Source organism: Oncorhynchus nerka, linkage group LG1 (assembly GCF_034236695.1).
Source record: "Oncorhynchus nerka isolate Pitt River linkage group LG1, Oner_Uvic_2.0, whole genome shotgun sequence".
Lineage (NCBI taxonomy): Eukaryota > Metazoa > Chordata > Actinopteri > Salmoniformes > Salmonidae > Oncorhynchus > Oncorhynchus nerka.
In genome coordinates this window covers 10679798-10692876 of record NC_088396.1, presented here as the reverse complement: position 1 = coordinate 10692876, position 13079 = coordinate 10679798, and the positions used below count along the sequence as shown (strand labels likewise).

At 39.4% G+C, this 13079-nt stretch overlaps 1 protein-coding gene and 1 pseudogene across 2 annotated transcripts; one reads left to right on the top strand and one right to left on the bottom strand.

Annotated features, from left to right (window-relative positions):
- LOC135573362 (rac GTPase-activating protein 1-like) overlaps positions 1 to 4288 on the top strand; it is a 73423-nt pseudogene extending 69135 nt beyond the window's left edge.
- A 914-nt stretch (positions 4289 to 5202) lies between these two features.
- Positions 5203 to 12499, bottom strand: LOC115138842 (mannose-1-phosphate guanyltransferase alpha-A-like). 2 transcript variants are annotated; one of them, XM_029676068.2, is made up of 13 exons: positions 12372 to 12499; positions 11432 to 11529; positions 11243 to 11346; positions 10940 to 11132; positions 10749 to 10808; positions 10536 to 10666; positions 10354 to 10368; positions 9393 to 9533; positions 8394 to 8491; positions 8249 to 8295; positions 6440 to 6532; positions 6065 to 6233; positions 5203 to 5864 (listed from the first exon to the last, which is right to left on the bottom strand). In XM_029676068.2, exons 1-13 carry the CDS (start codon positions 12409 to 12411, stop codon positions 5764 to 5766), a joined length of 1290 nt encoding a protein of 429 aa, XP_029531928.1. In that variant the 5' UTR covers positions 12412 to 12499; the 3' UTR covers positions 5203 to 5763. The 2 variants fall into 2 exon arrangements, with proteins under 2 accessions (XP_029531928.1, XP_029531976.1); XM_029676116.2 differs by lacking the exon at positions 10354 to 10368.
- Positions 12500 to 13079: the final 580 nt, after the last annotated feature.

Below are 13079 nucleotides of genomic sequence, written 5' to 3'. Positions count from 1 at the left end.
CTGGCCCATTCCTCCTGACAGAGCTGGTGTAACTGAGTCAGGTTTGTAGGCCTCCTTGCTCACACACGCTTTTTCAGTTCTGCCCACAAATTTTCTATAGGATTGAGGTCAGGGCTTTGTGATGGCCACTCTAATACCGTGACTTTGTTGTTCTTAAGCCATTTTGCCACAACTTTGGAAGTATGCTTGTGGTCATTGTCCATTTGGAAGACCCATTTGAGACCAAGCTTTAACTACCTGACTGATGTCCTGAGATGTTGCTTCAATATATCCACGTAATTTTCCCCTCATGATTTGCACTTTTCGCACCAAAGTACGTTCATCTCTAGGAGACAGAATGCGTCTTCTTCCTGAGCGGTATGATGGATGCGTGGTCCCATGGTGTTTGTACTTGCGTACTATTGTTTGTACAGATGAACATGGTACATGCAGGCGTTTGGAAATTGCTCCCAAGAATTAACCAGACATATGGAGGTCTGGTTGATTTCCCCATGATGTCAAGCAAAGAGGCACTGATTTTGAAGGTAGACCTTGAAATACATCCACAGGAACACCTCCAATGGACTCAAATGTTGTCAATTAGCCTATCAGAAGCTTCTAAAGCCATGACATAATTTTCTGGAATTTTCCAAGCTGTTTAAAGGCACAGTCAACTTAGTGTATGTAAACTTCTGACCCACTGGAATTGTGATACAGTGAATTATAAGTGAAATAATCTGTCTGTAAACAATTGTTGTAAAACATACTTGTGTCATGCACAAAGTAGATGTTCTAACCGACTTGCCAAAATTATAGTTTGTTAACAAGAAATTTGTGGAGTGGTTGAAAAACAAGTTTTAATGACTCCAACCTAAGTGTATGTAAACTGTACACAGTGACTCTTGAATAGAAATTGTTAGTACTATTTAGAATATGTATAGAACTTTTAACCGTCTGTGCTCTATTCAGTTGATTAGTCCAGAAACGTGTGAGCCATGTCGGAAGAGGATCCAGTTCGGATAGATGGCCATGAAGTCCAGGGACTGCTTTGTGGTAGCTCATCCCGAATGTAAACAGAAGTGTCTGAACTACTCTGTCTCTGCCTCATGTGGAGCTCATGGATCTGAAGTACCTCAACTCAATATTCCCAAAAGTTCCAACCTTGCTTTGTTCTGTTTGTTAAAAATAAGCATTTCTAATTCATTTGCAGGACACGTTAGAGAGCTTTGCCCCTCAGATAATTGTTCAGTGCGTGAATGAAATTGAGAAAAGAGGATTGGAGGAGCAATATTATTCTCAATCTGGAATAGTTTCTATTCAGACACATTTATATTTGACTAGTTATCAGCATGTTTGACTTCCTCCTCCCTCTGTTGTTGCAGAAAGGCATTTAACATGTTCCTGGGGGTGAGTGTATGGTGAAGCAGCATGCCCAGAGTGGATGACATACACATCATTTCCTGAGGAAACTGAAGGAGTCTCTCATCACCTTCAGGCTGCATAGAACCTTAATGGAGGCCTGTGGTATGTGATCACTTTTAATGACAGGGTTGGGGTCAATTCGGAAATTACTGAATTTAATTACATTCAAACAATGAATTTGAATTGGCTACACCTCACAGCAAACATAATTTGAATTGCATTTGAATTGAAGGAAGCAGAATTGAATTCAAAGCAATTTAACTGAGAAATGGAAGATGTGAAACATGAAAGTTTCATTCAGTTGACAAAAGGATAGGCCACTTATTATTGCAAAGCATACAACAAATAAACACTATGATGATGTGTAGAATAAATATGCCTTTTGAATTTTGTTTCACAGTTACAACAATAACCATGTACCCTAAATGGGTCAGGTTAACGCATTCTCCAACACTTGGTACCTAAGGGTTTGCGAGGCGATTTTGAGATGCTCATTAAAAATCCATCCATGAGCGTTACTGCCAAATGCACTGCATCAATCATTATATTCATGTAGATTACATAGGTCAGATACTTTAGTGCGGCTTCAAACCAGAGGCCAAATCACTGTAAATGTTTGAGTGCAACACTCAGAAATCCTGCTTTACACACTCAGGGTCGAGTCCTAACCTCCACTTAATTCAAATTCTCACTTCATCTCCCAATGACATCAAAATGCATGACTATAAAGTGAAAATTCTACTGAAGTGGAAGTTATGCTTTGCCCAACACAATGAACAGTCACAGGGTAATTTCTTGGGGTGTGACCAATTCAAAAATGTAATTGTAATTAAAGGAACCCCCCCCCCACCAGAGGAATTTGCCGCCACTATTTTAACGTAATTTCCTGTCCTAGAGAGGAAATGCACGTTTAGGTTCCACCTTCGAATTCAGAATTGACCCTAACCCTGTTTAATGATAATCAATTACCCTATGGCTGTTTATAAACTTCCACTTAAGTAGAATTTTCACTTTAGCTTGAAAATTTGAGTTGAGTGGAAGTTAGGATTCCCCCTGAGTGTGTGAAGCAGGATTTCTGAGTGTTGCACGCAAAGTGATTTGGCCTATGGTTTGAAGCCACACTAAAGTATCTAAACTATGTAATCTACATGAATATAATGATTGATGCAATGCATTTGGCAGTAATGCTCATGGATGGATTTGTAATGAGCATCTCAAAATCACCTCGCAAACCTTTAGGTATCAAGCGCTGGAGAATGTTTACACTTAACCTCATCCATTCAGGGCAGATGGTTATTTCCTTGTTGTAATATGACTCCCTGATAACTGTAAAACTCCCCGATGACTATAAAAATATCAACACTCAATATTTCTCCCAGCCCAGTTTGTCTACTTCCAGCATATTAATTTCAATCTTATATATGGTCTTGAGTGAAGAGTAAGTGGTAATTTGTGGCATGCTGGGAATGAGCCCATTTAAATCAGTCTCTCTCGCTCTCTGCCTCAAAGCCGATTGACTTCAGGACATAACACCAACCCTTTTGTAAATTGCATTGAGATGTCTGAAGGAGCCCAGGGCATTTGCCATCCACAAAACGACTAATGCTACAAAGAACTATAATGTATCTCTAGAGGCCTTCTGAGTCATAATGGAGTGAGTGAATCAACAAAGAGATAATTGCCAGAGGGAGTGTAGATTATTTTGAGGTATAACGTTATTGTATGTCTCAGCATTTTTCTCTGCTGTTCTTTGTCCTAAGGGCCTCACTGATGGGTTGTGTATCGCTTACAGAGATTACAGATGACGACAACAGCGCAGCAATCATTTACCAGGCCATAGCAGATCTGCCAAAGCCTAACAGTGACACTGGTTTTCCTCATGCTGTATCTGCCGTGGTAACACCTAAGGGTGATGGGATACCTCCCTGTGTCTTTAGAGTGATTATTATTTTTGCTCCCCGAGAAGGTACTATTTCCTCAACTTACAGTTCCATAAATGACGAATCCCATAACTTGTCAGGAAATTGAGCAAAATTGGACCACTCAGATGCAGGTTACAGGAAGTTTATATTCAATAAGAGGTTAATGTCTTCTTAATAAGTTTATTGCCCACTGTAGAGTCCTGCAGAGCCCCTTATGTCAAATGGGACCAGAACAATTTGTCTAGAATGTTTGGACCAACCATTATGGGACATGGAATGGCAGAGCCCTTCCCCACGACCCTTGAGAGAAACAAACACAAAGCCAAAATGTGGGCACTGTCTTGTGTATAAATGTCATGCAATTGTGATCTTCACTATTTCACAGTGTTTCAGTATTTAAAATAAATAAATATCAAGTGTCACATTGAGTATTTCCATTGATCTGGTCCTTTCAGTGCTGTAACATTTATGCAATGCTACCCATGTAGATGCATGCAATACGTGTAATGCCTCTGCATTTGTGAACCAGGTTACTGTCGATTTCATCATCTCTCTCAGATCACAGGCCGAATGCTGTCGTTCCCTGCTGAGAACTGGAAACGCCACCTCATGGTGTAGAACCAGGTTATATCAGTGATCGATGCCAATGTCAGCCACAGCATAGACAGAGGGCAAACAAACAACCTGACACCAACACTCAGCTGCTGTGTGCTATTGAGAAACTCCACCGTCAATGAATACTCAACATCCCTTGCCCAAATGTAACCGGGGTGATGTGTCAGTTTTAATGTACACAATGCTGGATTAGGACAAAAGCTGAATCCTCATGGTGCCTCCAACACGCATCTACCATCTCTTCAGATGGTCTGTTTAACCCGCCGACTTCCCCTGAGCTGTGTATATACCCTAAGACTCCTACCCATGGTTCCCTAAAGGGCAGAATGAAGAATGCCTGCAATACGTAAGACCACTTTTATTTAATTAAAATAGTTTTTGAAATCTTTTAACACTTTTGAAATTTGTCAAAATAGTTTTGCGGATGGCATGACAATTCGCTACCTTTTCTCATTGTCCTTGTTAGAGTTGGCTTTTTTGCAGTAGCAAGGCAAAGACTGACACGGTTAAAGTTATTTACGTCCCTCAACTGATATCATTGTGGTTTCCTGACTTTTTAAAATTGGATTAGTTTTGTGTGGATAGTTCAGTGGAACGAAGAACATTGGTATGTTCTTGGGAAAATAAAAGCACTTCTTATTTGACTACATATCTGTGTAAAAATGTTAAATATTATATGAAATGTTAAGTATTGTAAAATGGAGTATGATAGGGCAGTGTACATTTGAGGAACTCTCAGCACTAATGCATGACGAACACAATTGGGTAGCTGTGATTGAATAAACTGCATTATGAAACATTTCTGCATGATCGAGAGAACCAATGTTTTTTTCTTAAACTTGGAACTGATGGTTGCAATTTTGTTACAAAAAAACAAACTCAGGCTGAACCATAAGTGATTGATTAAAGCCAAAATCATTCCATTTCAAAATGAGTCACGCAGGAACAAGATTTAATGATGGTTAACTATATCCCATTATGATTGTCACAAATAACAAAGTACAGAATCGAAGGCCAGAATCTCCAGGTCACCTGTTATGTTCAAATTTCAAGCAAACATTTCTTGATTGCTATTTAAAAGTGGAAAACGGCGATTGGTACATCCATTTTTGGACTTTTGCAGATTGCCCCTTTAATCAAAAGAAACATGAGACGGTCAACAATGTATTTCAGAGAAGAATGTCAGAATAACTCTTGCAATTAAAATGGTCACATTTTAAATCAAAGCACTCATGTTGAAAGGCCCCCAAATTATCACTCATAATTAAACAGTTTGTAACCAATTCCTTTTATTTTGCAATCTTTATAAAAGTCTGCAGCTGATTAGTTTACATTTTCAGGACACAATTTCTGAGTAACAAAAAGTTAGCACCACCACCTAAAGTAAGTAATGCCAGCAACCCCATGCCAAAATATGACCATTATTTTATAATTCCCCTTAAATGGTAGTGAATCCATCATACAGAGCTCATTAATAGGGCTAGTGCAGAAATGTAACAGTTAAAATACATTTTATGAAACGTACGTTTCATAAAAGTGGTGGGATGACATTCAGACGTGTCGAAGTAATCAAACCAACCAACGCTCATCATCAGCCTCCCAAAGCATCTCAAATGATGGTAACGTCAGTTAATGCATAAGGGGGGGGGGGGGGGGGGGGGGTACACAATATCAAATCTAGAACTTTCCAAACACCTAAATAAGTGTCATCTCCTTTTTATATATTTATCTTATGTACAATAACCCAGAGGCAGTGGCATTGTTCTTCAAGCTAAAATCCTTCATTTGGTTTGACACTAAATGAACAGCGCACACAGAAAATTAACTACAATATAATTTGGTTTTTGAAGCTCCGGTTGAGGTCTTTGTATGGCAGAACAATTGAGTTGAGTATGATTACCTCGGCCGGGATAGTTACATTACAACCTGAAAAAAATAGCAATATTAAAACATTGTCATGGTTACATGCTCCAAAAATCATGAATCCAATACCCTTTTCACACTATTGCCCTGAAATGCACTGTGCTGGCTCAGATATTTCCTTTTCAGCTAGTCCTTTCCAGCAACTATGGTGGAGGTGTAACCAGTCCAGCTCAACTCAATGTTATAAGTTATAGGCAACTTACCAAGAATGGTGATTGATGGTGTGAGTTCTCCATCTCTGAAGAGTGTTTCACTATCTATTTTGGCATAGGGGTCATTTGGATTGGGGTCACTGGGAGTTCCTTCAACTCTGGCCCATTTGCCGATAGTGCTGTCCCATCCCACTATACAGTTCAACACACAACTGTGATCCTAAAATAACCATATGAAAATGGAATTAGGTCAGTGTCAATTATCAATCCTACTTTAAACAAGTGGACATAATAAAAACATGATCTGTGTGCTATGATCAAGAGAAGAACAGCCATTTCAGCATTTATTTTTTGACTGAGGAACTGGCCAATTTTTCAAACAAAAATTTGCCATAATGTTAAGGTAGGCCAATAGGAACTGCTTGCCTGTAGAGTAGCCCCATGGAGAATAATGGACTCCCTCACTCGCACCCCAGCCCCGATGGTCACACCTGTGCCTATGGAGACGTTGGGACCCAACTATAGAAAGAGATTTATTTAGATTTTATTATTATTATTATTTTATTATTTATTAGTTTTATTAGGTATCATTTATTGTCTTTTTGTTGTTGTAGCATGTAGTGTCTTTGACTGTTGAGGAGTTGAATTGTATAGTATATACACCACCGTTCAAAAGTTTTGAAAGAAAAGCACATTTTCTGTCCATTAAAATAACATCAAATTGATCAGAAATACAGTGTAGACATTTTTAATGTTGTAAATTACTATTGTAGCTGAAAAAGGCAGATTTAATGGAATATCTACATAGGCGTACAGAAGCCCATTGTCAGCAACCATCACTCCTGTGTTCCAATGGCACATTGTGTTAGCTAATCCAAGTTTATAATTTAAAAAAAGCTAAATGATAATTAGAAAACCCTTTTGCAATTATGTTAGCACAGCTGAAAACTGTTGTTCTGATTAAAGAAGCAATACAACTGGCTTTCTTTAGACTAGTTGAGTATCTGGAGCATCAGCATTTGTGGGTTCGATTACAGGCTCAAAATGGCCAGAAACAAAGACCTTTCTTCTGAAACTCATCAGTCTATTCTTGTTCTGAGAAATGAAGGCTATTCCATGCGAGAAATTGCCAAGAAACTGAAGATCTCGCTGTGTACTACTCCCTTCACTGAACAGCGCAAACTGGCTCTAACCAGAATATAAAGAGTGGGAGGCCCTGGTGCACAACTGAGCAAGATGACAAGTATATTAAAGTGTCTAGTTTGAGAAACAGACATCTCACAAGTCCTCAACTGGCAGCTTCATTAAATAGTACCCGCAAAACACCAGTCTCAACGTCAACAGTGAAGAGACGACTCCGGGATGCTGGCCTTCTAGGCAGAGTTGCAAAGAAAAAGATATATCTCAGACTGGCCAATAAAAAGAAAACATTAAGATGGGCAAAATAACAGACACTGGACAGAGGAAGATTGGAAAAAAGTGATATGGACAGACTGATCTAAGTTTGAGGTGTTCGGATCACAAAGAACAACATTCGTGAGACGCAGAAAAAAATGTAATTATCTGTCAAGCATGGTGGATGCAATGTGATGGTCTGGGGGTGCTTTGATGGTGGTAAAGTGTGAGATTTGTACAGGGTAAAAGGGATCTTGAAGAAGGCTATCACTCCATTTTGTAACACCATGCCATACCCTGTGGACAGCACTTAATTGGAGCCTATTTCCTCCTACAACAGGACAATCACCCAAAGCACAGCACTAAACTATGCAATAATTATTTAGAGAAAAAGCAGTCAGCTGTTATTCTGTCTATAGTGGCCAGCACAGTCACTGGATCTCAAACCTATTAAGCTGTTGTGGGAGCAGCTTGTCTGTATGGTACGTAAGAAAGTGCCCATCAAGCCAATACAATTTGTGGGTGGTGCTTCAGGAAGCATAGGGTGAAATCTCTTCAGATTATCTCAACAAATTGACAACTAGAATGCCAAAGGTCTGCAAGGCTGTAATTGCTGCAAATGGAGGATTCTTTGACGAAAGCAAAGTTTGAAGGACACAATTATTATTTATTTAAATTAAAAATCGATATTTATAACCTTGTCAACGTCTTGACTATATTTCCTATTAATTTTGCAACTAATTTCATGTATGTTTTCAAAGAAAACAACATTTCTAAGTTCTCAAACTTTTGAATGGTACTGTATGTAGGTAAGTAGTAAGAGCAAGGATAAGCACTTACCACCGCAGTAGGGTCAATATTGGCTGTTGGGTGAATGTAAACATTTCCTTAAAAAAATAAAAAATAAATTGGTATAAATACACATGTAAAGACAACCAAAAACTTCAAAAAAGTAACAAAAGGAAAGTAATGTACTATAACCTACCACTTATTCTAGGCCCTCCTTCCTTGTTTGTAGCCAGTCTTTCAGGGTGGGTTTTATGGTACTGGTTGAGGTACAAGCGACTGGCGTATATTGCAGACCTGTAATTTTTTATTTACAAAAAGCAAATTGTAAAATGGGGAAATGTAAGATTCCTAAAGTTAATAAACTCAGCAAAAAAAAGAAAAGTCCCCTTTTCCGGACCCTGTCTTTCTAAGATAATTCTTAAAAATCCAAATTACTTCACAGATCTTCATTGTAAAGGGTTTAAACACCGTTTTCCATTTTCCAATTAATGAACATGCACCTGTGGAACGGTCGTTAAGACACGAACAGCTTACAGACGGTCGGCAATTAAGGTCACAGTTATGAAAACTTAGGACACTAAAGAGGCCTTTCTACAGACTCTGAAAAACACCAAATAAAGATGCCAAGGGTCCCTGCTCATCTGCGTGAACGTGCCTTAGGCATGCTGCAAGCAGGCATGAGGACTGCAGATGTGGCCAGGGCAATAAATTGCAATGTCTGTACTGTGAGACGCCTAAGACAGCGCTATACACTATCAACAGATTTTCTCATATCTGTTGATAGTGATTGCCGCCAGACTGGAGGTACAAGGACAAAAGACACATTATGTACGGTTGTATTGTATTGATGCCATTCGGTGAACACTGTATAGTTCTGTAGCCACTGACAAAGTCACTGTCTTCTGGTTCTTAGCTCTTGCAAGCCTCTCGGGCTGGCGTTTACAGAACATTTGGTGATTTCTGATTAAGATAAGGGCCTGTTCATAGAAGGCCAGTTAGACATTTTCCTGTGCTTGTTGCAACTCCTAATAAAAAAATCTATCTGGCTTATTACCTTTACCTATGACTGGTCTCCTTTTTGTTCACCTGTAAATTCCTATTACACAGATTCAGAAGATGGTTGAGTATCCTACTCCAACATCTTCAGGTCCCACTGACCACACAAGTTATTCACAGATTGAGACGACCTACTCACCCTGCAGATTTGATTTGGCTCCAGATGGCAGGTGTTTTGTAGACATAGAGCTTGCCCTGCCCAGCCAGGGCTGTGAAGATGTCCTGTTCTAACCGAATGGCCTCAGCCCGATGCCAGCCATTGCCATTGGTCTGCTCGTCTCTGTGAGGAAGAGACCAATCTATGAGACCATGCTCTTAACATTTATCTCTGGGTGAGTTTGTTTTGCATCATCCGGTAGCCACATTTTAGACCATTCAATTAGTTTTAAAGTGATACCTCCACCCAGAGCACCAGGCGATGCAAAACAAGCGTGATAAATAATTCTCTAGTACAGTGTTTTCTAAATGTTAGCTCACAACCACTTCCGATTGGATTGTGACCTAAGGCTAGCTTGAAGGTCACAAGAAAGTTTGAAAGACTTTAGATGGGTCATTAACAACACCAAAGTCACCAAGAAGAGTTGTCAAAAAGAGTCATTGATTCACCAAGTGCCCAAGGATACAGTGGGGATTGTTAAAAGTTGATAAAGCACGGTAGTATTAAAATGGATTGTGAAAGCAAAAGTAATTTGACAAAAGAGGGATCAGAGGCAACATGGTTGACTTGAGTAATGAAACACATACTCAAGGAAGTCCAAAAATATTCTTATATCAAGGTCAATGTCACAACAATCCCTTTGAATGGGTCCAAATTTGATAGTTAAATATCTGATTGTGCGATTTACTACTAACAATTGTATAAATGTGTATGCCAACTCCTTCAATCTTGACAAATGATGATGATGTGCACATCAAAAGATAAGTGAGTGTGTGGAACCTTCCAAAACACACCTTTGAGAGTGATTCATCACCCCATGTGCTAGTATTGACTCAATGAAGAGATACGCTTTTTAGATAGATATTTTTGTGTGACGTATTTGACTAATGCGTATCTCTACTCTAAAACCACACTGTGCAGTGGCCTAGTTGTACCGACTTACCCCTCGTATGGATATCTGGTGATGGGGACGGGAAACAGAATGATGGCAGGAAAGGGAAAAGGGAAAAAGACAAATGAGGAGAAACAATGATAGGAAATTATCAAATTTGCATGCACCACTCCCATGCATAGAGATCCTAGGATCTCCCACGATAGGGTCCCTGAGGGATCCCTCCCACTCACAACAGCATGTCCTGCTGGTTCTTCTGGAAGACTGCCCCAATGTGTTGGAAGATCTCCGGGGTAAACAGGTAGATTCCACAGTTGATGATGTCACTCACAAAAGTGCTAGGCTTCTCCACATAATGTAAAACCTGAAATAAGAGCAAGACAAATACTTTCTGGGTCAAGTAATAATTATAAATATAGAAGCGTGACTAAAATGTACTGCATCACCTCATTCGTTTGCTGGTTTTCCACGATACAGCCATAGTTCATGGACTGCTTTCTGTTTGCCTGCAAAATAAAGTAAAATAAAACAAGTGAGAGACAAATAATGATATCCCATTGTCTCCATCAAGCATATTCCCAACTTTTCCCTGTATTGTTGAAGGCCTAAGCCATAGAAATCATGGATGTCTCCTCACAGTTGTCCCCAGGATGACGAAACTGCTAGACTCTCCGTGTTCCTTCTGGAAGTTGAGCATCTCTGGTAGAGGAAACTCAGAGCACACGTCAGCATTCATAATGAAGAACGCCTCAGGGCCACCAGATAGAATCTGATCTCTGAAATGGTAGATGCCGCCTCCAGTGCCCAAAGCAGCATACTCCTGCAAATACCTACATATTTTCAACAAGTTCATCAATTAGACTACTGTCCATCCATGTGTTCTAGGCTTTGTCTTATTATGACAACGTTGACACAAAATTACTATGATCCTCTCCTTTACCTGATTGAGATTTTGAATTCCTGCTGTGCGCTAGACATGAATCTGGTAAGTTCTTCATTTGGCTGGTAAAAGCCAATTAGCAAAATCTCCTTCATATTTGGCACCTATGGGAAAAATGCAAACCATGTTTCTTTCTACCAATGTTGAAGAGAGGGACATTTATTATTTTTGTCAGTGCTAGCAGCCTACCTTGGCACATTCTTCAACGTGATGCTGAAGCATGGGCACACCAGCCACTGGAAACAAGGGTTTCGGGACCTCAAAGGACAATGGTCGAAACCGTGTACCTGTATGACAAGTAGGGCAAAAGTCACCTGCTCAGTTGATCATAATTACATTTTGATGACCTGTCTATCCTCGATCAGCACGCCAGTTCTTTCTGGAAATAATTAGAAGATACCTTGGGAAAATTAAAGAAGCTATACTATCCTAGATTATATTATATGGAGTTGAAACCACCCCTATTCTATTATTTTCTGTTCTATTTTGGTCTAGTGTTGAAAGCCCCAACTTGTGCAATGTGACAATTCAAGTATCTAGCACAGAATGTCTATGCCAGGCTATATTGACAGCTAGCTGTCAGCCCTTTTTCGACAACGCTCATCGGAAAAAATTTTTAGATATGGCAAACTGCACCTGAGGGTTTCCATGTTCACGCCACGTCATTCATTAGCCTCCAACTAGGGTGTATTCATTATGCAGATTATCTTGCAAAACGTTTTGCTCCAAACGCTCTTCAACGTGACGGAGAAGCGGTTTTCTTAAACGTACATTGTCGTTCATTTTAATTGTATGGTTTCCACGAGTTGCCATTCAAATCTGTAATAGTCTGCGAAGTGTTTGGCACCAGCACCTATCGATTCGGCTATGCGGTGAAGTCCGCTTATTTTTTATGAAGAGAGACACGACTTCACTTCAACTTCCATTTATGAACCAAACGGAACTCAACAGCGTTTGGAATAAACGGTTTCTGTTGCAAAAAGTTTTGTAACAGAATTGTTGTAACGAATACACCCCTAAACTAGCCCTTCAGAGCCAGGCTAGCTAACAGCTAGCTAGATATGTGGCTCTAGATAACAGAACTGGAGGAATTAACATGTATGAATTTAGTAATTTACTTAACACTCACCTTTCTGTGGGCCTCCAATGAGAATCACAGATTTCAGCATCTTGAATTTGTTGTAGCTAACGTTAGCTGTCTACTAGTAATCTGGATCAAATCCTGACTTTGTCTTCTTCCTGTTTGTTTGTTTTTGCTTAACACGTCATCACGTAAAACGGAGGATTGTGGGAAGTGGTGTTTTGTATACCTTTGTATATCAGAGGCATGTCAAATAATGAGTGGATGAATGCTGTGATGTTATATTCTGCTAGTTGTGACATGAATTATATTTGATTGTAAAACTTTAATGGGGGTATTACATGAATGTATCCTGCTCATCACATTCTCTTCTTCCCACTACTAGGATTCCTTCATGTCTCAAAGTCAGTTCAAACCCGGGTCAAACACCTGCTTCACACTGATACCTGTTGTTTCACATCATATTTATGCATGAAAACTGCCTAAGGTCAAAGAAGATCATGAACTTCAATAAAAGAGAACTATACATAAACAGATACAATAACAGAGGAGTTTACTTTCTTATTTGCTCATTAAAATGTAACCTGCAGTAAAATGATCTCCCAAGTGGTTTGTAAAGCACATCTTTTCCACGTTAACTATAACATATGCAAAACCACAGATAGTGTTTGTATCAAATGAATGGAACACCATACTCTGCAATAATCATAAAATGAGATACGAGTCTCTTTGGAGAAGTAAGGCCTCTTCAGCACT

Coding starts and splice junctions, on each gene's coding strand:
- LOC115138842 (XM_029676068.2), bottom strand. CDS start 12,411: ATGCTGAAATCTGTGATTCTCATTGGAGGCCCACAGAAAG. Junction 11,347..11,431: donor ACGTTGAAGAATGTGCCAAG/GTAGGCTGCTAG, acceptor TTTTTCCCATAG/GTGCCAAATATGAAGGAGAT. Junction 10,667..10,748: donor AAAACCAGCAAACGAATGAG/GTGATGCAGTAC, acceptor CTCTTATTTCAG/GTTTTACATTATGTGGAGAA.